Source organism: Leptonychotes weddellii, chromosome 10 (genome assembly GCF_054177405.1).
Source record: "Leptonychotes weddellii isolate Sample4059 chromosome 10, ASM5417740v2, whole genome shotgun sequence".
NCBI classification, from domain to species: Eukaryota; Metazoa; Chordata; class Mammalia; order Carnivora; family Phocidae; genus Leptonychotes; species Leptonychotes weddellii.
In genome coordinates this window covers 90,559,762-90,585,320 of record NC_138378.1, presented here as the reverse complement: position 1 = coordinate 90,585,320, position 25,559 = coordinate 90,559,762, and the positions used below count along the sequence as shown (strand labels likewise).

Here is a 25,559-nt window from a genome sequence, read left to right as displayed (position 1 = left end):
CAAGTTGGTACAGCCACTTTGGAAAACAGTGTGGAGGTTCCTCAAAAATTTAAAAATAGAGCTACCCTATGACCCAGCCATTGCACTCCTGGGTATTTACCCCAAAGACACAGATGTAGTGAAAAGAAGGGCCACATGCCCCCCAATGTTCATAGCAGCAATGTCCGCAATAGCCAAACTGTGGAAAGAGCCGAGATGCCCTTCAACAGATGAATGGATAAAGAAGATGTGGTCCATATATACAATGGAATATTACTCAGCCATCAGAAAGGATGAATACCCAACTTTTACATCAACATGGATGGGACTGGAGGAGATTATGCTAAGTCAAATAAGTCAAGGAGAGAAAGTCAATTATCATATGGTTTCAGTTATTTGTGGAACATAAGGAATAGCATGGAGGACATTAGGAGAAGGAAGGGAAAAATGAAGGGGAATCAGAGGGGGAGACCAACCATGAAAGACTATGGACTCTGGGAAACAAACTGAGGGTTTTAGAGGGGAGGAGAGTGGGGGAATGGGTTAGCCTGGTGATGGGTATTAAGGAGGGCATGTACTGCATGGAGCACTGGGTGTTATACGAAAACAATGAATTGTGGATCACTACGTCAAAAACTAATGATGTATTGTATGGTGACTAACATAACATAATAACATTTAAAAAAAAAGAGAGAAACTAACTGAATCTAAACAACAAAGTGGACATAGAAGAAGAAGAAGGAGGAGGAAGAGGTGGAGGAAGAGGAGGAGGAAGAGAGAGCATCAGGGGCCTTTGATACTATAACAAAATATTTAACATTTGTGTCATTGGAGTCTCAGAAGGAGAGGAGAAAGATGGCAAGGCTGGAGAAGTACTCAAAGGAAAAATAGCTGAAAATTTCCCAAATTTGGCAAAAGACAAACCTACACATTCAAGAAACTGAATGACAAACAGCATAACCAAAAGAAATCCACACCAAGACACATCATAATTAAAATTCTGAAAACTAAAGACAAAAAAATTCTGAAACTAAAGACAAAAAAATTTGAAAGCAATGAGAAGGAAATAACACCTCTTCTATAGGGGAAAATCAATTCAAATGACAGCAGATTTCTCATCAGAAACCATGGTGCCAGAAGGAAGTAACACATTTTCAAGTGTTTGGGGGGGGAAATCCATCAACCCAAAACCCCTATATCCAGTGACAATATTCTTCAGAAATTAAGGGAAGATCAAGATATTCTTAGATGAAGAAAAACCACAGGATTTGTCACCAGGACACCTACATTCAAGGAATGGTTAAAAGAAGTTCTGTAGGGGGGTGCCTGGCTGGCTCAGTTGGAAGAGCATGTGACTCTTGATCGCGAGGTCATAAGCTCAAGCCCCACGTTGGGTGTAGAGATTACTTAAATAAATAAAACTTTTTTTTTAAGATTATTTATTTATTTATTTATTTATTTATTTATTTATTTATCTGACAGAGAGAGAGACAGCAAGAGATGGAACACAAGCAGGGGGAGTGGGAGAGAGAGAAGCAGGCTTCCCGCCAAACAGGGAGCCTGATGTGGGGCTCATTCCCAGGACCCTGGGATCATGACCTGAGCTGAAGGCAGACGCTTAACGACTGAGCCACCCAGGTGCCCCAGATAAATAAAACTTTTTAAAAAAAGAGGTTCTATAAACAGAAAAGAAGCAATAAAAGAAAGAATCATGGAACATCAGGAAGGAAGGAACAATACAGTAGGCAAAAATGGTAAATTCAAACTACTTTCCTTCTCCTTTTGAGTTTTCTAAATTATGTTTAACAATTGAGGCAAAGATAGTAACACTGTCTCATGTGATTCTAAATGCATACAGAAAAAAATATCTACAACAATTATATTGTAAACAGAGGAGGGTAAAGAGAAATAGACACTTAAACCTTGTACCACTAGACTATGAAACTGTGATATCTCTCTCTCTATATATACATATATATGTGTGTGTGTATATATATATGTATATATATACATATATATATATATTTCCAACCTTTTACTTTCTATCAATCTGTATGATTCAGTAGATAGCATAAAGTTGGTTCATGTTTTTAATCCACTCTGCTGATCTCTGTCTTTAAACTACATTTGGGGAACCTGGATGGCTCAGTCGGTTAAGCATCTGACTCTTGATTTTGGCTCAGGTTGTGATCCCAGCTGTCATGAGATCAAGCCCCACATTGAGCCTTGCATCAGGCTCCATGCTCAGTGAGGAGTCTGCTTCTCTCTCTCTCTCTCTGCCCCTCCTTCTGCTCATGCTCTCTCCCTCAAATAAATAAATCATTAAAAAAATAAACAACAAAAAACAACCTGGTTCAAAAATGTTCGAAGAACTTGAATAAACATCTCTCCAAAGAAGATCTCCAAATGGCCAAAAAGTACCTGAAAAGATGCTCAACATCACTAATCATTAGGGAAATATAAATCAAAGTTACAATGAGATACCACTTCACACTCATTAGGATGGCTGCTATAAAAAAATTGAAATAACACCTGTTAGCCAGGATGTGGAGAAACTGGAATACTGGTACGCTGTTGGTGGGAATGTAAAATGATTTAATCATTATGGTAAACAGTGTGGCAATTCCTTAAAAAATTAAAAATAGGGGCGCCTGGGTGGCTCAGTCAGTTAAGCGTCTCCCTTCAGCTCAGGTCATGATCCCAGGGTCCTGGAATCCAGCCCCACATCAGGCTCCCTGCTCAGCAGGGACCCTGCTTCTCCCTCTGCCTGCTGCTCCCCCTGCTTGTGCTCTCTCGTTCTCTCTCTCAAATAAATAAAATCTTTAAAAAAAAATTAAAAATAGAATTACTGTGTGATCCAGTGATTCCACTTCTGGGCATAGACCCAAAAGAATGGAAAGGGGTGACTCAAACAGTTATCTGTACACTCATGTTCAGAGCAGCACTATTCACAAGAGCCAAAAGGTGGAAGCAACCCAAGTGTCCATCAGCTTATAGATGGATAAACAAAATGTGACACACACATACAATGGAATATTATTCAGCCTAGAAAGAGAAGGAAATTCTGACACATGGTGCAGCATGGATGAACCTTGAAGACATTATGCTAAGTGAAATAAGCCAGTCACAAAGGGCATATATTGCATGAGTCCACTTACATGAGGTCCCTAGAATAGTCAAATTCATAGAGACCATAGAGGAAGTAGAAGGGTTGTTGCCAGGGACCATGGGGGCACAAGAATGAGCAGTTATTTATTGGGTACAGAGTTCTAGTTTCATAAGATGAAAAAAAATTTGAAGATGGATGGTGGTGACAGTTGCAAAGCCAAGGACAGATAGGGAATTGGGAGTAGCAAGAAGTTAGGATCAATTACGGGTTAAAACAAGTCAGAAGAGAAGAGCCTGGCTGAAGGCTTTTCTACAAGTTGCTTAACCTGTCTGCATGAAGTAGGGGTATGGTATGGTTCTGAGCCAGTTTAAATAGTGGATTGTGTAAGGAGCCCCAGAGGGAATAGCCTCATCTCTGCCTGCAAAGTTTTGCTTCCTGAATTTTCCCACTCCCACTGAACATGGTAAGGCCAGTACACCACAACATCACAAGGGAGAGGGAGTAGGTTGGCCAGAGTATGGCAATCACAGGATAGCTTGAATTCTGCAGCCAGCTGTAAGACCCCCAGTAGAAGAAAAAGTATTTTCTTATCAGTCTACCCCCAGGTTCAGAAGCGCCAGAGCTCTGGTCTCCCCTGTTTCCAACAATGGTATTCAGCATGCTGCTGAAAAGATGTCTCAAGGTTACCTTCTCTAGAGCTTTCCCTCTGTCTCCTTTTTGGCTTGTCAAGTTCTTGCTTCCTGCAGATGATTTTCTGCACTCTTTGTTTCCCAGTGTTTGAGGACGCCAGGATATAGCTATGTCTAGACTTTTCTAATGAGGCATGAAATAGGACGTGCTTTGGGTCTGGCTGTCTCTGGCTTGTCCCTCCCTTCTACCATGCCCTCTGTGTTTGATCCACCATGACACCAGCATATGGTCCACCATCACTTTACTGTGATACTCATCTCTCATGGAAAGAAACTTGTTCCCCTGCCACAGAATGTGGTGGTGAAGAACAGGCCACCCCAGGCTCCTCTGTGTCCAAAGATCCAAAAATTCAGAAAGAAAAGATCACCTTCATCCTCAACCCTCTTTCTTCCAGAGCACTCTGAGCTACCAGAATGATTCAGCTGCTACTGCCTGCCAACTTTCTTAAGAAGAGGAGCATTTAAGATACAAGAAATATTGAGCAGATTGGATTAAAAAAAATTTTTTTTAATTAACATCTCCAGGCAGTTTGGAAGGAAAAGAAACTTTGATCTTGAACAACTTCCATGGGTGATCAAAGAAAAAGACACTAAAGTTGCCTCTCCTTGTTTTCCAGTTAAATATAAATAAGACTTCCTCTCCTGTGGAAGCTGATGAACTCACACCTGGAGCTGATGGCTTGGAGGAGGCTGGGCAGGTGCATCATAAGGATTAGAGATAGGCATTGTTCCAGACTGGTCCAATTTTTAATCACTTTCCTATTGCAGGGAATGCCCTTAGGAATTGCAAAGCCAATGCTTTTTGCTAATGCGGGCAGAAATTCCTTAAACCAAGAGATGGTGCCACTGCCCATCAATTTTACAAGGCAATAATGCAGATCCCAAGTGGCTAAAGTCTGAGGCAGAAGGCAGAGCACTTCATCACAGTGAGAGAACTGGGTTGTTGCTGGGGGAAACTGTTCTGATATCATGCTGGTATTACCATGAATTAATAAGCTTTGTTTATCTTTTCTGACACTACAGGTCCAACTTAGTCCTTTTGCTTCATCTTCTTGCTTATTATGCAGCTCAGGCCATGGATATAGGCTGCCTACTTGTCATAAATCGAAGGCAACTTCCCTTCTTGCTGCTCTTGGTCCCAGTGGGCTTATGCTCCTGGGAAGCAAGGCACTCTGAACTCTTCAGTTCCACAAATGCATACTGAGCCCTGATGCTGCGCTAGGTGCTGCAGAAATTTCAATATGCCATGAACCACAGCTCCTGCCTTCCTGATCACCTTGTGGGCAGGGAGAAAATCACATGGGCAAATAATTACACCAACAAGCAGAATGTGTAACAGAGGGGAACACATACCTCTGTGGGAACCCAAGAAGGGAAGAGGTAACTTTCAGTGGAGGAAATCAAGGAGGGATCCTTGGACAAGGTTTCAGGACAGGAAACCCTTAGAAAATATAGCTATTTCAGCTTGGAGTTTGCCACAATGAAGAGGGAGGAGCCTGGACATAGGAAGATGATATATTTCAATACAGCAAAATGGTCTTGCTTAGAGGTGTGTAGTTCTGTGCATTTTAACACACATATAGAATTAAGGAAGCGCTGCCACAACCCAGATACAGAACAATCTGCCCATCCTACAATCCCTAATAGAATGGCTTTATAATCATCCTTTCCTTCTTCTGAAAACTCCTAGCAACCAATGTGCCATTGTCCATCGCTGTAGTTTTGTCTCTGGAGAATGTTATGTAAATAGGATCATACAATATGTAATCTTTTGATATTGTCTTCCTTTACTCAGCATGTCATTTTTGAGATTCAGCCAAGTTGTTGCATACATCAACAGTTATACCTTCTCATGGCTGAGTAGTTTCCATTGAATGGATGTACCACCGTTTGTTTATCCCTTTACCCAGTGAAGGACATCTGGGCTGTTTCCAGTTTTGATGACTGTGAGTAGGGCTGCTATAAATGTTCACATACAAGTTATTATATTATGTAAACATAAGTTTTCTTTCTCTAGGGCAGTTTCTCAAATTTAGCACTATTAACATTTTGGGCCAGATACTTCTTTGTTGTAGGGGGACTGCCCTGCGCATTGTAGGATGTTTAGCAAGATCTCTGCCCTCTACTTACTAGATGTCAGTAGATATCCCCAAGTTATGACAACCAGAATGTCTGCACACATTGCCAAATGTCCCTTGGGGGGACAAAAATCATCCACAGTTGAGAACCACTGCTCTAGGGTAAATACCTAGGAATGAGTGTATTGGGTCATGTGGTAAATGTCTGTTTAACTTTATAAGAAACTTCACATCCCCAGTGTATGAGAGATTTGGTTGCTCAGTATCTTCACCTACATGTGATATTATCAGTATTTTTTTGTTGTTGTTTCTGCCATTCCAATAGGGATGTAGGAGTAACTCATCATGGTTTTAATTTCCGTCTCTCTAATAGCTAATGATATTGAAATTTTTTCACAGGCTTTTTTTTTTTCTTTGCCATCTGTATATTCTCTTTAGTAAAGTCTGTTCAAATCTTTTGCCCATTTTTAAACTGGATAATTTGTTTTCCTACTGTTGAGTTTTGAGAGTTCTTTATAAATTATGGATACAAATTCTTTCTTAGATGTGTGATTTGCAAATATTTTCTCCAAGTCTGTAGCATGCATTTTCATCCCCATAACAGTGCCCTTTGCAAAGCAAGTTTTTGGTTCTGATGAAATCCAATTTTATAAAATAGTCTTTGATAGATTGTGCTTTTATTGTTCTATCTAAGAACTAAGAATGTTTAACCCCAGGTCATGGAAGGTTTCTCCTATTTTTTTTCCTAAAAGTTTTAGATTTTTATATTTTACATTTAGATCAATGATTCACTTTGAACTAATTTGTGAACAGGTGTGAGGCTTAGGTCAGGTTTATCTTTTGACCATTGATATCCAATTGTTTCTGCACCATTTGTTGAGAGACTAATTTTTCTTCCATTAATTATTTTTGTATCTTTGTCAAGAATCATTCAGGCATATTTGCATGGGTCTATTTCAGGGTTCTCTATGTTGTTCCATTGATCTATGTGTCTGTCCCTTGACAATACCATACTATCTTGAATACCGTAACTTTATAATAAGTCTTAAAGTCAAATAGGGTGGTTCCTCCAACTTAATTCTTCTTTTTCAAATTGTTTTAGTCATTCTAGTTTCTTTCCCTTTCCATATAAATTTTTAGAATTAGTTTGTCTATATCTACAAAAAAATTCTCTGAATTTGATTAGAGTTACATTAAATCTATGAATTAACAAATGTACTATTTGACTCTTCTAATCTATTTTATTAGTTCTTCCATCAGCATTTATAGTTTTCAGCATAAAGATAATGTACATGTTTTTGTGGATTTATGCCTAAGTAATTTTGGGGTGAGCTATTATAAGGGATATATTGGTTTTTTAAAAAAGATTTATTTATTTGAGTGGGAGGGAGATAGAGGACAGAGGGAGAGGGAGAGGATCCTCTAGCAGACTCCCCACTGAACACGGAGGCTGACACAGGGCTCCATCCCACAACCCTGAGATCATGACCTGAGCCAAAATCAAGAGTCGGATGCTTAACCGACTGAGCCACCCAGGGACCCCCAAAGGCATATTGTTTTAAATTTCAGTTTCTAACAGTACATTTCTTTTTTTTTTTTTTTTGAAGATTTTATTTATTTATTTGACAGAGAGAGACACAGCAAGAGAGGGAACACAAGCAGGGGGAGTGGGAGAGGAAGAAGCAGGCTTCCCGTGGAGGAAGGAGCCTGATGTGGGATTCGATCCCAGGACCCTGGGATCATGACCTGAGCTGAAGGTAGTCGCTTAACTGACTGAGCCACCCAGGCCCCCATCTAACAGTACATTTCTAATATCTAGGAGTACAATTGATATTTTTTGCATTGACCTTATATCCTGTGATCTTGCAAGCTCACTATTAATTCTAGAGATTTTGGTTTTTTTTTTTTTTTTGTAGATTTCTTATAGGTTTTCTATGTTTGCAAGCAAACAGGGAAAGTTTTATTTTTTCCTTTCCAATTTGCATTTTTCCTTTCTAATTTGTATGCTTTTTGGTTTGTTTGTTGCTGTTTGGGGTTTTGTTTTGCCTTACTATGTGGACTAAAACTTTCAGTGTATCGGTGAATAAGAGGGATGAAAACAGACATCTGTGCCTTGTGGATCTTAAGCAAAAAGAATTTAGTGTTTTTTGCCATTAAGTAGGATATTAACTGTAGAGTTTTTTGTTGTTGTTGTTTTGTTTTTTTTGGCGTCTGTGTGTGTGTGTGGCATAGCTGTTCTTAATCAAGTTAAGAAAGTTCACTTCTATTCCTAGTTTCGTAAAAATTTTTATCTTGAGGGCGCCTGGGTGGCTCAGTCCCTTGGGTGTCTGCCTTCAGCTTGGGTTATGATCCCGGGGCCTGGGATGGAGTCCCATATCGGGCTCCCTGCTCGGCAGGGAATCTGCTTCTCCCTCTGCCCCTTCCCCCTGCTTGTGTGCTCTCTTTCTCTCTCTTAAATAAATTAATAAAATCTTTTTAAATGATTTTTTTTATCTTGAGTGGATGTTGAATTTTGTCAAATTCTTTTTCTGCTTCAATCAACATGATCAGGTGGATTTTTTTTATGTTTTTAGGTTGTTAATATGATGAATTACAGTGATTTATTTATTATATGAAAGATAGTACATTATAGTTTCTTTTGTAAATTTGTTTTATTTAAAAATATGCCCTACAAATCACTCCATATTGGTCCATAAAGGTCTTCCTTATTCTTTTTTCCAGTTGCATAGTGCTCCATTGTTTGGATGTGCCATGTTTTACCCAATCACTTTTCTACAAGTATTATTCTACAGTATATTCTACAATATATACAAGTATTTAATTGTTTCCAATATTTTTCAATTAGAAATAATGCTACAATTATAATGAATAATCTTATACATATATGTATTCTTACTATTGAAGGTGTATCTTTAGTGTATATTTCTAGGAATTTCTGGACTGAACAGTAAGTACATATATAATTTTGTTAAGTATTACCAAATTTTCCTGCAGATGAGTTCTACCAATTGACATTCCCATTAGCTATATATAGAGTTTTGTTTCCCCATAGTCTCACTGAGAGAATTTAATATTTATATGTAATATATATATAACTTTTGAACATCAGATAAATGATAGTATCTCAGCATTTTTATTTCTCTAATTATAAGTGATTTGAATACTCTTCATATATTTGAAGACAATATTTTATTTTTTTGACTTTTCTGTTCACATCTTTTTCTCATTTTTCTATCACATTTTTGGTTCTTTGCCCCTTTTACTTTTAATTTAATTTTTTTATTGAGGCATAATAGATGTGCAACATTATATTAGCTTCAGGTGTACATATAATGATTTGATATTTGTATATATTGCAAAATGATCACCACATTAAGTTTACTTAATATCTGTCAAAATTCATAGTTACAGAATTTTTTCCTGTGATGAGAAATTTTAAGATCTATTCCTTTAACATCTTTCAGATATACTCTATAGTATTATTAACTGCAGTTGTCAAGCTGTACATTACATTCCCATGACTTATTAATTTTATAACTGGAACTTTGTACCTTTTGACTCAGTTCACCCATTTTAACCACCCCCTATCCCCAACCTCTAGCAACCCCCAATCTGTTCTCTTTGTCTATGAGCTTGGTTTGTTTTTTGTTTTTAGATTCCACATATATAATGAGATTATATTGTATTTGTCTTTATCTGTCTGACTTATTTCACTTAGCATGATGTCCTCAAGGTCCATCCATGCTGTTGCAAATGACAAGATTTCATTCTCTTTTTTTATGGCTGAATAATATCCCATTGTATATACAATTGACCCTTGAACAACATGCGTTTGAACTGTGTGGGTGCACTTATACACAGATTTTTTTACAGTACAGTACCATGAATATGTCTTTTCTTCCTTGTGATTTTCTTAATAGAATTTTCCTTCCTCTAGCTTATTTTATTTTAATACAGTATATAATACATATAATACACACAAAATATGTGTTCATGGACTCCTTATGTTATTCGTAAGGCTTCCAGTCAACAGTAGACTATTAGTAGTTAAGTTTTGGGGGAGTCAAAAGTTATATGTGGATTTTTTTCCTCGAGGAGAACACAGGCAGCAACCTCTTTGACCTCGGCCACAGCAACTTTTTGCTAGACATGTGTCCAAAGGCAAGGGAAACAAAGGCAAAAATGAACTACTGGGAAAATGAACTATTGGGACTTCATCAAGATAAAAAGCTTTTGCACAGCAACCTACGGAATGGGAGAAGATATTTGCAAATGACATATCAGAGAAAGGGCTAGTATCCAAAATCTATAAAGAACTTATCCAACTCAACACCCAAAGAACAAATAATCCAGTCAAGAAATGGGCAGAAGACATGAACAGACATTTCTGCAAAGAAGACATCCAAGTGGCCAACAGACACATGAAAAAGTGCTCAACATCACTCGGCATCAGGGAAATACAAATCAAAACCACAATGAGATACCACCTCACACCAGTCAGAATGGCTAAAATTAACAAGTCAGGAAAGGACAGATGTTGGCGAGGCTGCAGAGAAGGGGGAACCCTCCAACACTGTTGGTGGGAATGCAAGCTGCTGCAGCCACTCTGGAAAACAGTATGGAGTTTCCTCAAAAAAGGTGAAAATAGAGCTACCCTATGACCCAGCAATTGCACTACTGGGTATTTACCCCAAAGATACAAATGTAGTGACCTGAAGGGCTACGTGCACCCCAATGTTTATAGCAGCAGTGTCCACAATAGCCAAACTATGGAAAGAGCCAAGATGTCCATCAATAGATGAATGGATAAAGAAGATGTGGTGTATGTATATAAACACCTGAACCCCAGTGTTTATAGCAGCAATTTCCATAGTAGCCAAACTATGGAAAGAGCCCAGATGTCCATCAATAGATGAATGGATAAAGAAGATGTGGTGTATGTATATGTATACACACACATATATATATTTATAATGGAATATTACTCAGCCATCAAAAAAAAACATGATATCTTGTCATTTGCAATGATGTGGATAGAACTGGAGGATATTATGTTAAGCAAAATAAGTCAGTCAGAAAAAGACAAATATATGATTTCACTCATATGTGGAATTTAGAAACAAAACAGATGAATATAGGGAAAGGGAAGGAAAAGTAAAATGAAATCAGAGAGGGAGACAAACCATAAGAGACTCCTAACTATAGGAAACAAACTGAGGGTTGCTGGAGGGGAGGTGGGTGGGAGGATGGGGTAACTGGGTGATGGGCATTAAGGAGGGCACTTGAGGTAATGAGCACTGGGTATTATATGCAACTGAGGAATCACTAAATTTTACCTCTGAAACTAATATTATACTACATGCTAATTAAATTGAATTTAAATTTAAAAATTGAAAAAAACTTATATGTGGATTTTGGGCTCCACAGCAGGTTAGTGCCTCTAACCCCCTACATTGTTCAAGGTTAACTGTATATTCCATATTTTATTTATGCATTCATTGGTTGATGGACACTTAGGTTGTTTCCATATCTTAAGCTATTGTGAGTAACACTGCAGTGAACATCTGTAGGGTGCAAATATCTTTTCAAGTTAATGTTTTCAAGTTTTATGATAAATACTCGGAAGTGGAATCGCTGGATCCTATGGTAATTATATTTTTAATTTTTTGAGGAACCTCCACAGTGTTTTTCAGAGTGGCTGTACCAGTTTACATTCCCACCAACAGTGCACAAGGATTTTCTTTCTCCATGTTCTTACCAGCATTTGTTATCTCTTGTCTCTTTGATAATAGCCATTGTACTAGGTATAAAGCGAAATTTCATTGTATTTTTTATTTGCATTTCCCTGATGATTGGTGATGTTAAATATCTTTTCCTGTGCCTGTTGGCCATCTATATGTCTTCTTTGGAAAAGTGTATTTAGATCCTTTAATTTGATCATTTGGGTTTGTTTTTGGTTTTTGGTTTTGGGGTGGGTTTGTTATTGAGCTGTATGAGTTCTTTATATATTTTGGATCTTAACCCCTTACCAGATATATGATTTGCAAATATTTTTTCCCATTTGGTAGGTTGCCTTTTCATTTTGTTGATGTTTCCTTTGCTGTGCAGAAGCTTTTTAGTTTGGTGTAGTCTCACTTATTTACTTCTGCTTTTGTTTCCTTTGCTTTTGGTGTCAGATTCAAAAAGGTCATCGCCATGATGATTCATTTTAGAGCCAGCCTTGCATTCCCAGGATAAAGCCCACTTGGTCATGGTACATTATTCTTTGTATATATTGCTGGATTCCATTCATTAATATTTTGTGGGGGATTTTTACACCTATGTCCATGAGAAATATTTGTCTATAGTTTTTTCTTTCCTGTACTGTCTTTGTTTGATTTTGATATCACAGTAATGCTGGCCTCATAAAATGAGTCGGGGAGGGTTTTTTTTTCTTCTATTTTCTGGGAAAGACTGTGTAGAATTGCTGTTATTTCTTATCTAGATTTTGTGTATAATTTGCCATTCGCTATGAAGAACGATAATATGTTTGCGTTAGCAGCCTGTGTACCTGGTTGTTCACTGCGGTTCACTCTGGTTCCGGCGTCAGCAGAACCTTCATAGCCTTTGCAGTCCTCTTCTGTTCTGTCCCACACATGCGCTGGCCGTGCCGGTCTGGTACCCACATTCTCATCTGTGTGCTGGTTCAGTCCTCAGCCGATTATGTAAGGTAACTGGCATTAGATTCATATATGCACACTGGGGGCTGGACCCAGTTTAGAAGTAACTTTATGAGGTTATTTTCCCAAGCCCTTTTTCTCCATAATCTCCTTGATACTTTCTGGTTCCCTGGAGCTACCTTTTTTTCATCCTCCAGCCAGAAATCTGGGACTTAATTGTCCCAGTCTGCTACATATGCCTCCAGGAATAAGCAGCTTGAGGACCAGGGGGAAAAAAAATGAAAATAACCACCAGTTTGGTGGTACTTTGAATTCTGGTCCTCTTCCCCAATCTTCGTGCTACTGTTTATTTTTTAGATTTCTCAAATAGCTTTTGCATTCACTCTGTCCAGGAGTAATGGCTACATTCAGTGGGAGAGACTGGGTGAGTCTTTTACTTCATCTTGCCAGGAATAGAATCTACGGCCTCTTATTTTTTTTTTTTAAAGAGTTGTCTGTTTTTGGTTTTTTAATGAAAAGGAGAGGTGCTATGGTTGATCAAAAAATATCTTTGAATCCTGAAAAAATTCCAACCCTAGCTCTATAATTCAACTTTCTTGAGCCTCTGTGTCTTCATGTGTAAAATGGGGCCTATGTCAGGGCTCCCAAGACCACCCTCAGGTTTGATGATTTGCTAGAAGGATTCATAGGATCCAAATATATAAAGTCTGCATATACATCACAAAAGGATACAGATTAAAATCAGCAGAGGGAAAAGGTACAGGGGGTGTAGTCCAGAAAAAAACCAACAAGGCTTCCAGTTGTTTTCTTTTTCTGGAGTCCCTATAAACAACACTTAATTCTCCCCCACAATGTAACAATGTGGCAATGTGACATCATGTGCAAAGCATTGCCAATCATGGTACCCAAGCTTTGGTGTCCAGGGTTTTTATTAGCCTGCAGCAAAATATTATTCTGACAATACAGTAGATACAGAAAAAAGACTGTGATTTGGGACACATTTTAAGAAACCAGGCTAAAAGTATGGGTGTGCTCCTTGTGCACGGGTCTAAGGTAGCTACATATAAGCAATGAGGAGAGGGGAAATGGGAAAGAGAGGCTTGTCCGAGGATAAATACAAAAGGATAGCATTTAATAAATGTCAGGATGGCCGAAACCTAGCATAACATGAGGCTTGACAAATAATCTGATGAAGATTTAAAAGGCCATTTTTAGCTACATTCAGAGTTTGAAGAAGCCTGTTTCTTGGCTTTGGGGAAGAAAGCTTTGGTGCTAAGAGATGGCAAAAAGAAAGCAAAACTCATGGCCTATAATGTTCCCTTTTTCTGCCTGAATTGTGAAGGACTTGTAGTTGTCCTTTTGAAAACCAAGAAGGTCAAAAGAGAGATGTCAAAAAATTAGAAATGAGCAAATGTGCACATTTTTTAAAAATGGGGGGAAAATAGATTTGGGAAACTATAGAATTTAATATTGATATAAATCTAAGTTAAAATTCTAGAAAAGAGTATTCAGAATAGCTTATGAGCAATTGGAAAAGAGACAGTCACTAGGAGCCTCTCTGTTCACTATGGCGAAGTCTTGCTAAACAAATCTCATTTCCTTTCTTAATCAGGCTACTAAAAGAGAATATCTGGCGAAATTGGTGTATCTTGATTTTGGCCAACACTTTGCCAGAGTCTCAGGATATCCTTATGGACAAGCTGGAGAAATATGAGTTACAAAAAAAAAAAAAAAGAAAGAAATATGAGTTAGAGGACATCGCATTAAATAGATTCTTAGACACTTGAATCAGAAGACTTAGACCTATCAGCTGGATTCTATTGCATAAAGATATGGGATTTTACAAATTTGTAAATGACACAAGCATATCAGGTGATTGAGTCAAGATTCAGAGACTTTGGGGACTCGAGACAGGTCATATCAACAAGATGGTACTTTAAAATAATAAGGAATCGGGGTGCCTGGGTGGCTCAGTTGTTAAGCGTCTGCCTTCAGCTCAGGTCATGATCCCAGGGTCCTGGGATCAAGCCCCGCATCGGGCTCCCTGCTCCATGGGAAGCCTGCTTCTCCCTCTCCCACTCCCCCTGCTTGTGTTCCCTCTCTCGTTGTGTCTCCCTATGTCAAATAAATACATAAAATCTTTAAAAATAATAATAATAAGGAATCAAAAAATTTAGAACAAATTTTGGGTGCCTGGGTGGCTCAGTCAGTTAAGCATCTGCCTTCAGCTCAGGTCATGATCCCAGGGTCCTGGGATGGAGCCCTGTTGTGAGGCTCCCTGCAGCAGGGAGCCTCCTTCTCCCTCTCCCTCTACCCTTCCCCCAGCTAGTGCACTCTCTCTCTCATAAATAAATAAAATCTTAAAAAAAAGAGAACGAATTTTAAATCATCTCTTTCATTTTTTATTATTTATTTATTTATTTATTTTTAATTTTATTATGTTATGTTAGTCACCATACAATACATCATTGGTTTTTGATGTGGTGATCCACGATCCATTGTTTTCGTATAACGCCCAGTGCTCCATCATCTCTTTAGGGATGTTTATATGTATGTGTGTGTTGGTTGAAAACAGTTCATGGGCAAAAAGACCTAGCTGGGAGTGTCAAGTGAACAAACATTTGATGTTAAACCAAATATGTATGATATGCTTTCATTTATTCAAAAAATGTTATGTGGCTGTCATGAAAGTAAATTCCATCTTAACTTGCATTTAAAAGTGTAGAATCCCAGTCCAGGACAGTGATGGTGCTGCCAACACTACAGTAATGAGAGAACATTTGGGTTCTCTGCTCAGTTTTCTGTGAGACACCTTGAGAGACAGAATTAGCATCTAAAAGAGGCCCCCAGGGCACGAGGGCTGGAAACCATGTGGTAACAGGGAGATAAGGATCTGTGAAGGTTGGTCATTTTGAAGAAAGACTAAGCAGAGATGAGAAACCGATCTTTAAATTTGTTAAGGGCTGTTATCTGGATGTTTTCATAGACTCCTGTTTCGTTCCTTAGGCAGCCAAAGTTACAGGGTTAGTAGCTATGAGTTATGGGAAATTGTGTTTCAGCCAGTTTCTTGCAGCGTGTCAGCTCCTTTATCAGACCTTAAGCATACGGAGATGAGCAGGACCAGATCACTTTCCTACAGACTGAACAATTCATAAATTCATTATTCTACAGAGAGAAGTGGCTCGATATGCCCTGGCTCTTGCAACAGTGAGACTCCTTTGAGAGCCAGATGCCCCTTAATGCCTTGAGCTCCTGTCTCTGGAACACAAAGGCAAAGGAAAGACATTCAGGTTCTGTTTGAGGGTCTGAGGCTGGGCTGATGGTATCTGGACCTAGATGTGGTGTTCTGGTAGCCACTGAGAACCAAGACCCGTGTTTTACGGACAGGTAAAGAAGGTTGTTTAAGGAGAGTCTGAACTGTGTTGAAGGAGAAAAGCAGAAGTTCAAAGCCAGGAAAGTGTCCCTGAGCATCAGATACACAAGAGCCAAAAACTGACAACAGGAGGACAACTCAGGAGTCAACAAAAGGGAGGAGCAGACATAATCAGGAAACACAGTGTGAGACTGGTTAAAGCCAGCAGTCTCGAATAGCGCTTGGCAATGGTGTCAGCAGTCAGGGGCTGGTAGGAGCTCTGTGGGACCAAGTGGGCTTGGGCCTGAGTCAGACAGGAGTAGTCTAAAGGCTGGACCACCATCTGTCAGGGGTGTTAGAGAAGGGATTTGTGCCAGATATCCTCTACTTGCCTCTCCCCCTCTTCACTCCACCCTTCTCCAACCTGCTCTAGGTCCAGGAAGTGGACTTACATAACTTGCATCAGTGGGATCCTTGACCTCTGGATCTGATTTGCTTCTGCAAACTGGAAGCCCCAGTTAGAGATTGGAGAGGGGAGGAGAATAAGGTGTGGATATTCCTGCCCCCTGCCTGCCTCCCTATGGGGTCCCCTTGGGATTTCTGTGTTCCTAGGCTGAAGGTCGCAGCTCCTCTTAAGATGTCTCTGTGTATACGGCTCTCTCTTCCAGGATCTAGTAGCCACTCCCTGCCCTCCTCCCTTGAAACCTAGAGCTGGTAGTAGTTCCAGATATACTAGCTCTGGGGTACTGCACTATCCCTTGTGGCTCTCCTACAACTTGCCCACCCCTTTATGAAAATAATTTATTAAACTCTTCTTGAATCATCCTAATGTGAATATGTCATCTGTTTCTTGGTTGTACCTTGGCTGACACAGGATTCTGGATTGCGTGAGAAGATGAGTTAAATTATTTCAAAAAATACTTACATTCTGTGGTTCTGGATTTCTTATCACTGACCTTATATGTTGGTAGACCCAGAAGTGATGCAAATTAACCTTCTATACCTAGGAATCCACAATAGGTACTTTTGTAGTGGATAGGAACTTCACCTAGAGACTTGTGAGGCAGTTTAGCCATGTAAGCTATACAATTTATTATTTTTTTAAGAATTCATGTTATCAGGATGTCTGACAGTATTTTTCAGTTGCTCTCATTGCGTCTGCAGGGTCAGATAACATCTTTACCACCGTTATATAAAAGGGCCAAAGGAAGCTTTCACTAGCCAAGCAGAACATTGGCGAGGTCATGAAAGAGCCATAATTAATCTTAAATATCTCTCATAGACAAGCTACTAAGCATACTGTGACCCTTTCTGGGAAGATTGAATGGTTGAGGCTCTCCGAAATGATGCTAATTCAAGGATGTCCCAGAACCTCAGGAAAAGAAGGAAGAGCCTATATAGTCTACATGACTTCGAACTGTGATTTCTGAGTCTCATGAGCCATAGAAAACATATTGTCTTCTGACAATGCAGATCATTTCCATTTGACTCTGAATTGAGGGTTTTGTTGTTGTCACTTGGGTGGACTTTATGTAATCTTACTTCTAAAGAGTCTTTATCTTTTAGAAATACGCAGTGAAACCTTATGAAATGGTATGACTGAACTTTGCTTCACAATAATCCAGAAAGGGGTGCGGGGAGAGATAAAACAAGATTGGCCATGAGGTGATGGCTGTGCAAGTTGGGTGATGGAGACGTGGAAGTACATTCTACTCTTCTCTCTGCTTTTGTATGATTTAAAAATGATTGGATATTAAAAAGTAAATAGTTAATTAAAAAGTTGCTGCTTGATACAGGAAAACTCATTTATTATTGCTTGATGCCACTGATCTCATGAAGAAGTTCTGTGGGTAGGGTTCAGGAGTATCATAGGAAAAACATGTTGAAATAAATGTAAATGAAGAATGCTATTTTTATGAAAGTTTAATGAAATCGGGCTCAATGGAAAATATCAAGATGATGTTCAGAATGTACATTTAGAATATTCTTTCATGAACTGAGAAGGAAAGCAAACAAAAATACTACATTCATGTTTTAAAATATACTTTATATGGACTTTGCTTCTAAATAACTTGGGATGAGGGGGAACTGGGTGAGGTTGCAGATGAAGCAAGATTGACCATGAGTTAATATTTGTTTAATTGGGGGAATGGTCACATGGCAGTTTGCTATGTTATTCTTTCTACTTTTATATATGCTTTACATGTTCTATAGAATAGTTTTTAAAAATAAAACATATACTGCACATCCAAAATGTGACCATTTACATTGAGACAGTATTAACTTTTATGATTTAATGAAATGTAATATTATGCTATTTCTCTTCCTCCTCCTTAGACTTTGCCTTTTCTAATATATTACTGTTTGTTCATTTCTCTCCTCTTTCCCCATGCCTTAGTTTTGTGTGTTATATGGAACCAAGCTGGTGTTCCAGGAGCGAGCCTGGTATCTAGAACATAAATTTTTGACTCCCATGGCCAGCACGAGGATTAGGAGTCAGGTAAGGGTCCCTGGTGTGTGGAAGAAACCTTTTGTGCATCAGCTGTCAGCTCTTTGCTTTCTTAGAAAACAGCTGTCAATCTTTTATCGGTTTCCACTCATGGATTTTTATGCCTTTGGGACTTCATATACATGTTTTCATTGCCTACCATGATCATATTACACTTCAGAGTTTAAGTGACAAGGAAGTGATTCACTGTGTATGAACTTTCTGACATGAAAAGCAGAGGAGGGAATCAAAAGCATTTTCTTTGTCTTGGCAAAAAAGAAATGTATTAAGTGATTTTCATTTTTCTACTTCTTACCAAAATCTATTAACTCATTCTTCATATTCAGAAAAAAAGACCTGTGGTATTTTTAGGTCAGAAGTAGTGATGAAAATTCAATGTGAAAGTGACAGAACACCTGAAAATGAAGATAGAGCCAGTGAATCACCACCAAAATGCTGCTTGAAAGAAAAAAATATATAAAATAGCATAATCATCTACAAAACACGCTTTCTGAGTGTTTTCTGAGGGGCCTGTCTTCCAGGCCCTCCATTAGATGCTATAACATAAACAGGTATATGTTCAGTCTCTGCATTCAAAGGAGCTTATTATATATGAGGACACAAAACTGACTTTAAAATGCAAATAACAACACAAGGGAGCAGAGACTTTCCAGGGAATAATTCCAGAGTTCAGAGGACAGAAATCACTTAGGAACAAATGTCATTCTTGTACTAGACCTTCAAGAGTGGAAAATTCCAACAAAGTGGTGGTATGATTGAAGAGGGGGTAATGCAGGTGAGGCTTCAGACAGGATTGGTGAAGTGAGTAAAATCACAGAAATGGGAGTACTTGGGACAGACATGTTAAGAAACAGCGAGAAGACCAGTTTGGCTGACATCTCAAGTGAAAACCTGGAGAAATCTGCAGGAGCCAGGCTGAGGTGGACACTGAAGAAACCTTGAAGAGTCTTTTTCCTTTTCAGGAGAACAATTATTATGAAGAAAAACATATGCAAAGATGTTTCAGTTATCTGTTGCTATGTAACAAGTGACCCCAAAACTTAGTGGCTTAGAACATCTAGTTATTATTTCTCACAATTCTGCATCTGAATGGGGCTCAGCTGGATGGTCTCCTGGGGCCTGAGGTGTCTGCTGGGTTCTTCACTCTCATGGTGGTAACCTCAGCTGGGGTGGCAGGATCATCTGGGGGCTGCTGGGCAATTGTCTCCTTTGGAGTGGCCGGATGTGGGCTTCCTCACAACACAGTAGTGTCAGGAGGGCTGACTGTTTTATATCATGACTGACTTCCAGGGAGGAAGTGGAAGATGCCAGTCATCTCAAGGCTCAGCCCACTGTTAACACAGTGTTACTTCAGCCGCATTCTGTTGGCCCAAGGGAGCCCCAAGGCCAGGATAGATTTGGGCAAGAGAAGAGACTTCACCTCTCCTTGTGAAGAGCAACATGCACATATAGGGAAGGAAAAATTGATGGCAGCTATCTTTGGACACTGACTACGTTCCACAAAGAAAATGCCCACTTTGGGGAGAGGAAAAAAAAATACTGTTAATTAAAAAAAAAAAAAAGAGCTACATGAAGGAAGATTTTAAATCCACGTGATTAAGTATTTCAGTGACATAGATGAGATAAAAAATCCATCAAAAGAATGTTGAGTAAAAGACACCAACTTTCACATATAACATTGAAGTGCTTTTGTATTCTATTAGTGCAACAAACTTTGCACACTTTTCATTTCCTAGAGACTCGTAGCAGCCTGGGAGATAAGCAGGGAGCAGCCAGACATTTTGGAACAAACTTTGTGGGGCTAGAGGTGGGTTGTTGAGACCTATAGGACGTCTCAAGGCCGTCTTTTGCAGATCTCAGTGCTGCCGACCATGAGCACTCACCCCTTCTCTGGGCTTTCCCAGTATTCCCAGAGGGAAATGTGTAGTGTAGCTGGCACAAATGCTCTGCCGCACCCCTTTGCAGGGATTTCAAGGTTTCAGAAATGTTATTAGCAGCTTCTTTTCACTAAAATGTCTGGGACCCTTGGCCAATTAGAGGTGCTTAACAGGAGTGGGCTTGTGAGAGGGTGAAAAGGGGACAGGGATGATTGATATTACTGAAACTGATCTAGATGCTTTCACATGATAACTCTTCAAGTTTACTGATTCTTTCTTTCTTTAAGTGCATCTAATGGGCTGGTTAATTCATCCCCTAAATTTTTGATCCTGTTTGTTAGGATTTTTATCTTAAAAAAATATTCTTTTGGTTTCTGTTTTATATCATCTATATAACTTTTTAGTTTCTTATCCCCTAAAGATATATTCAATTTTGTCTTTGATTTCTTTATGCATTGAAGCATAGTTATTTTATAGTCTATAGCTAATAATCCCGATATCTTAAGACTTCAGCAGTCTATTTCTTTTTGTTTATTATTTCTGCTTTGTGTATAGTTATCTTTTAATATGTGCTGGTCACTGTTATTGAAAAAATGTTTTGTGAGATTTACATGAAGGCCAAATTGAAGGCACCTTCTTCCCCTTATAAAGCATCTGAAGGTGCTCTCAGTTTAAGACCCAACTTAAACCAAACTCAAGACTTGAGCTTTCCTGTAAGACTCGGAGAGTTCAAATAAGAGCAGTAATTTCTTCACCCTCCCCCAAGGTTATAACTGTTTGGTATCCAGCTTATTATAGCAAGGGTCTCTATTAAATTTCTTGCCTAGTGCTGGCCCTGGTTTTGACTATCATTACCCCTACTGCCATCCCAGTCACCATGAGGCTGTCAAGTGAAAATTCAAAATTGCTGGAGATAGCAAATGCCTTCAGGGTAAATGCAACTTTTTTACTTGTTTATTTTCTTTGGTTCCCACTTTCCCATAATTTTTGCCATTATTATTTTGACAGATCAGTGATACTTTGAAGAGGATTCCTATATTTTCTCTAAGAATTTTGGTTGTTTTCAGCAGAACAGTTAGGGGAAAAAATCTAGCTCTTGAGTATCAGAAACAGGAAGTTCCTTCAGTGTTATACCACTTGACTCCACAACAGCCCTGTATGTCATTTTCATTATCCTTACACACAGATGAGGAAATGGAAACCCAACATGGCAAAGTAACTTGCCCAAAGTAACACAGCTAGTGAAAACCCATATTTCTCTGACTCTAAACATTTTCATTTATTTTATTTGGATAAAAATCAGCATTAGCTAGTAACAACAAATACACCCAGTGTCCAGTTCTTGGTTTCTAATACCATTTTCCATTAAAAGGAAGCAGAGTCCTTGGAGAAATGGTTGATTCTAGGACTGGGGCAATGAATATATAAGATGAGCCTGGAGCATCTTTCAGTGCTAGAAAGTGAGAAAGTGCTCCAAGCGAAAACAAAAACAAAATACCCCACGATTGTGGGGTTATGCCAAAGGGACACTGGAAGGAGCTAACTGAAAGAGCTCCTAATGGCCAAAGCTGGAATAATTTGAGCAAAAAAATAAATAATGTAGCATTGGATTATAGCCCAAAGTGTAAAATAATTAAACAGAAGTCCATAATGATATAAATAAATGATTAAACAGATCCATAAATGGGGTAAAAGAGACCAATCTTTCTTACTAATGTATGTAGATTCTTCCCCCTTCCCCCTTCCCTTCCCGTGTGGGTTGGACTCGGTGATTTTCTTTCATTTTAAAGAACAGAGCATTGAAAGGGAAAACAGTCACTTTACAGTGGAACAGTCTGGCAGATCCCACCTTAACCAAGCGCATAGGGTGAATATCACCAGTAATAAGTTGTGTTGACGACATGCACTTGTAATATTGTATGGTGAGAAGAGCAGTTCACTCTTCCCCAAATCCATAACCCCAATCCAATCATCAGGGGAAAAAAAAGTCAGACTGAACCAGATGGAGGGACGGTCTGTATAAGACCTACGATGTCCTCCTCAAACTGCCAGTGCATGAAAGACAAGGAAAAACTAAGAAACCAACACAGACCAGAGGAGATTAAGGAGACATGATGACTACAAGCAGTGTGGTGTCCCGGATTGAGTCCTGGAAGAGAAAAAGGACATTGCTAGAAAAACTGGTGAAATCCGAATAAATCTATAGTATGTTAATATTAATGTACCAATATTGACTTCTTAGTTTTTACAATGGACCATAGTTATATTAGGTGTTAAGAGAAGAATTAGAAGAAACTGGGTGAAGGACATGTGGGAACTCTGTGTGTTATCTTTGGAACTGTTCCTTAAATCTAGAAGTATTCCAAAATAAAAGTTTATTAAGAAAAAAAAGCATCAGGGAGTAGCAATCAGCCTGGGCTGATTGTAAATAATAAAACTTCAGAACACCCAGGAGTTATGCTAAAACTCTAGGCTAATGATAATTAGCAATGCATGCATTTATGCTAAAAGAGAAAATTTAATTTCATTCTCATAAAGATCTTCCAGGTAAGTAAGGCTGGTACAGTCCCCACTCAACAAATGAGTAAAACTAAGAAACAGAAAAGCTAAACTACTGCCCAAGATCCTCGCTGAGCGTAGAAACCAGAACTCCGAACTCCAAAGGGAGGTGGATGAAGCATCATCCTGCTTGTCTGCATGGAACACTACAAGACCTGAGTTCAAAAGCTTCACAGAGGGCGCCTGGGTGGCTCAGTTGGTTAAGCGACTGCCTTCGGCTCAGGTCATGGTCCTGGAGTCCCGGGATCGAGTCCCGCATCGGGCTCCCCGCTCGGCAGGGAGTCTGCTGCTCCCTCTGACCCTCCTCCCTCTCATGCTCTCTGTCTCTCATTCTCTCTGTCTCAAATAAATAAATAAAATCTTTAAAAAAAAAAAAAAAAGCTTCACAGAGGCCTGCCTGGTGTCCCAGACAGAGTAAAATCCATCCACATATTGTAAAGGCAGCACAATTGCCCCATTGTCCAACTGAAGCCCACAGGAGAGGGGGTTGGGTTGGGGTTTGTTTTCTTTTTAAACTCAAGTCTCTCCCCTACAGCCCTTCCTAGCTGTGACAACTAGCTCCTCTCTTTTGTCTGGAACTTGATTGTTGACAGAGCTCATCCACATTCATTATCCTGTGTAATCCCCACAAGCACCCATTAGTGTGAATAGCTGTTAATCCACTTTATGGATCAGGAGTCTAAGGCTGATTTGCTGCTGGTTTAAGGAGTGGTAAAGGTGAGGCTTTTGGACTCTAGGACACTGTTGCTCTCAGGTTCCCAAAGTCTGAATTGTCAGATGGGTCAGCTCCACCTTCAGGCCCTCAAAGTAGGTAGGGCCTTGGCTCAAAGGCAGTCCCATGGCAGTGCCCCCAGGGCTCCATTGTAACAAGGCCCCTCAGTAAAAGATTTCTGTTCCCTTTTCATTAGGTACTTTTGCAGGGGTATGTATAGAACAATTGCATAATTGTGTGCTTTGCTCTTGGAAAATTTAGTGTCCAGGCATTATCTTGTTTCATTCTTCATTAACCTAGATGTTTGTGTTTATTTTGCTTCAAATAATTATCAGCATTAAGGAGTAACAATCAGCCAAGGCTCATTTTAAGAAGGCAAGCCTTTCAAAATAATCTAAGTTAATAATTGTATATCTTCCTTAAAACCAACTATATTTTGCTTAAAAAAGAAGACAAAACAAAACAAAAATTTCAACTTCTTAAAATAATATATTTTGTTGCAAATGGCTTTGAGTCTTCTACTTCTTATGCCAGCCCTTAAAGTAAATTTCAGTTTTAGATAGAGTAGCCTCATTTTTCTCATTGAAGCGTTTGCTCCCTGAACTCCTGGGCACAGCTGTCCTGCTCTGTCAGTGCCCACCAGCACTGGAACAGTGACTCTCGGTGACATACAAAGAAGAAGCAACTACATGTAGACGTGGTCGGCTCACGCCAAGAAATCAACACAGGGGGAAGCTTTAAAGTTTATGTGTGTTAAGAGAACCACAGCCCAGCTGTGGGTTGCAGATCAAAAAAGACCCTATTCAGTGTGGTGAAAATAATACTCAGCAAAATGTTGAATCAGGTTCTATTTCCTGCCCCAAACCCAAATAATGGAACCATGTGAGAAAGCATATTATAAAGGATCTGCAGGGAGGTCAGGGAGGACTGCATAACCCAACCCAGAGGTAAGGAGGGCCACACTTTGCACCTTCCAGAGGCTGTGGGAGATTGCCTGTAAGAGTAACAATGTTAAAAACCAAAAATTCATTCAGGAAGAGAGAAAATAAATACTAATCATGACCATGTCAAAGCAATCTTGACACCCCCCCCCCAGTATTTGATCATATTACACCCAAATGTTGCCTTAATGTCCTATATGAGTCATGACCTGTCAGTTTCTTCCTAAGTGCACAGTTTCTGCTGGAGCAACAGATGCCTGGCACCTTATTCCCTCTGAGTCATTCCCCCATGCCTTTAAGACTGTTTTCATTGTGGCGTGCCCACTGATATGCTAGGGTGAAGCCCAGACTCACCAGGACAAGTCTCAGTCCTCTCCTATACCCTTGCCAGCAAATGGACACAGGAACAGAGGAGAAGGACTAACATCCCAGCCCCTAGGAGCCTTTATGTGCTCCACTGAAAGGAACTATCCTTTCTCTCCCTGAGGGAGAACTGCTCAGGGACCCAGCGGCAGCAAGGAAGCCATAGAGAGACTGTCGATGGCAAGTGACCTCTTAGGCTGTATCTGCTCAAGTCTATAACGACCACTAAGGTTTGGGTTTTAGTTTCGGTTTAGCCAATCAAATGGTTGAATCATCAAGGGGGAAGAACGTTCAAGTCCACGGATCGATGGGTCATTCAAGTACTGTGGACGTACCACATACACATACACATTAATTTATTCTTAGGAAATGTGGCTTGGAGTAAGAATGTGCAGAAGTGTGGCCGACACCAGACCCCAAAAGCCAAGACACTACTTGGCTCCTTTGAATTTAGAAGATGGATCACGCTTGAAAGGGGAACCCTCCTACACTGTTGGTGGGAATGCAAGCTGGTGCAGCCACTCTGGAAAACCGTATGGAGGTTCCTCAAAAAGTTGAAAATAGAGCTACCATATGATCCAGCAATTGCACTACTGGGTATTTACCCCAAAGATACAAAAGTAGGGATCCAAAGGGGTACGTGCACCCCGATGTTTATAGCAGCAATGTCCACAATAGCCAAACTGTGGAAAGAGCCAAGATGTCCATCGACAGATGAATGGATAAAGAAGA

General features: G+C 39.5%; 1 protein-coding gene across 4 annotated transcripts in view; it reads left to right on the top strand.

Annotated features, from left to right (window-relative positions):
* The window catches only part of ACOXL (acyl-CoA oxidase like), a 346,122-nt gene that overhangs the window by 299,227 nt on the left and 21,336 nt on the right, over positions 1-25,559 (top strand). For all 4 annotated transcript variants that reach the window (XM_081796794.1, XM_081796796.1, XM_081796795.1 and 1 more), the window contains one exon: positions 18,265-18,366. In XM_081796794.1, the coding sequence (XP_081652920.1) occupies positions 18,265-18,366 (102 nt within the window). The remainder of the gene's footprint in view (positions 1-18,264; positions 18,367-25,559) is intronic.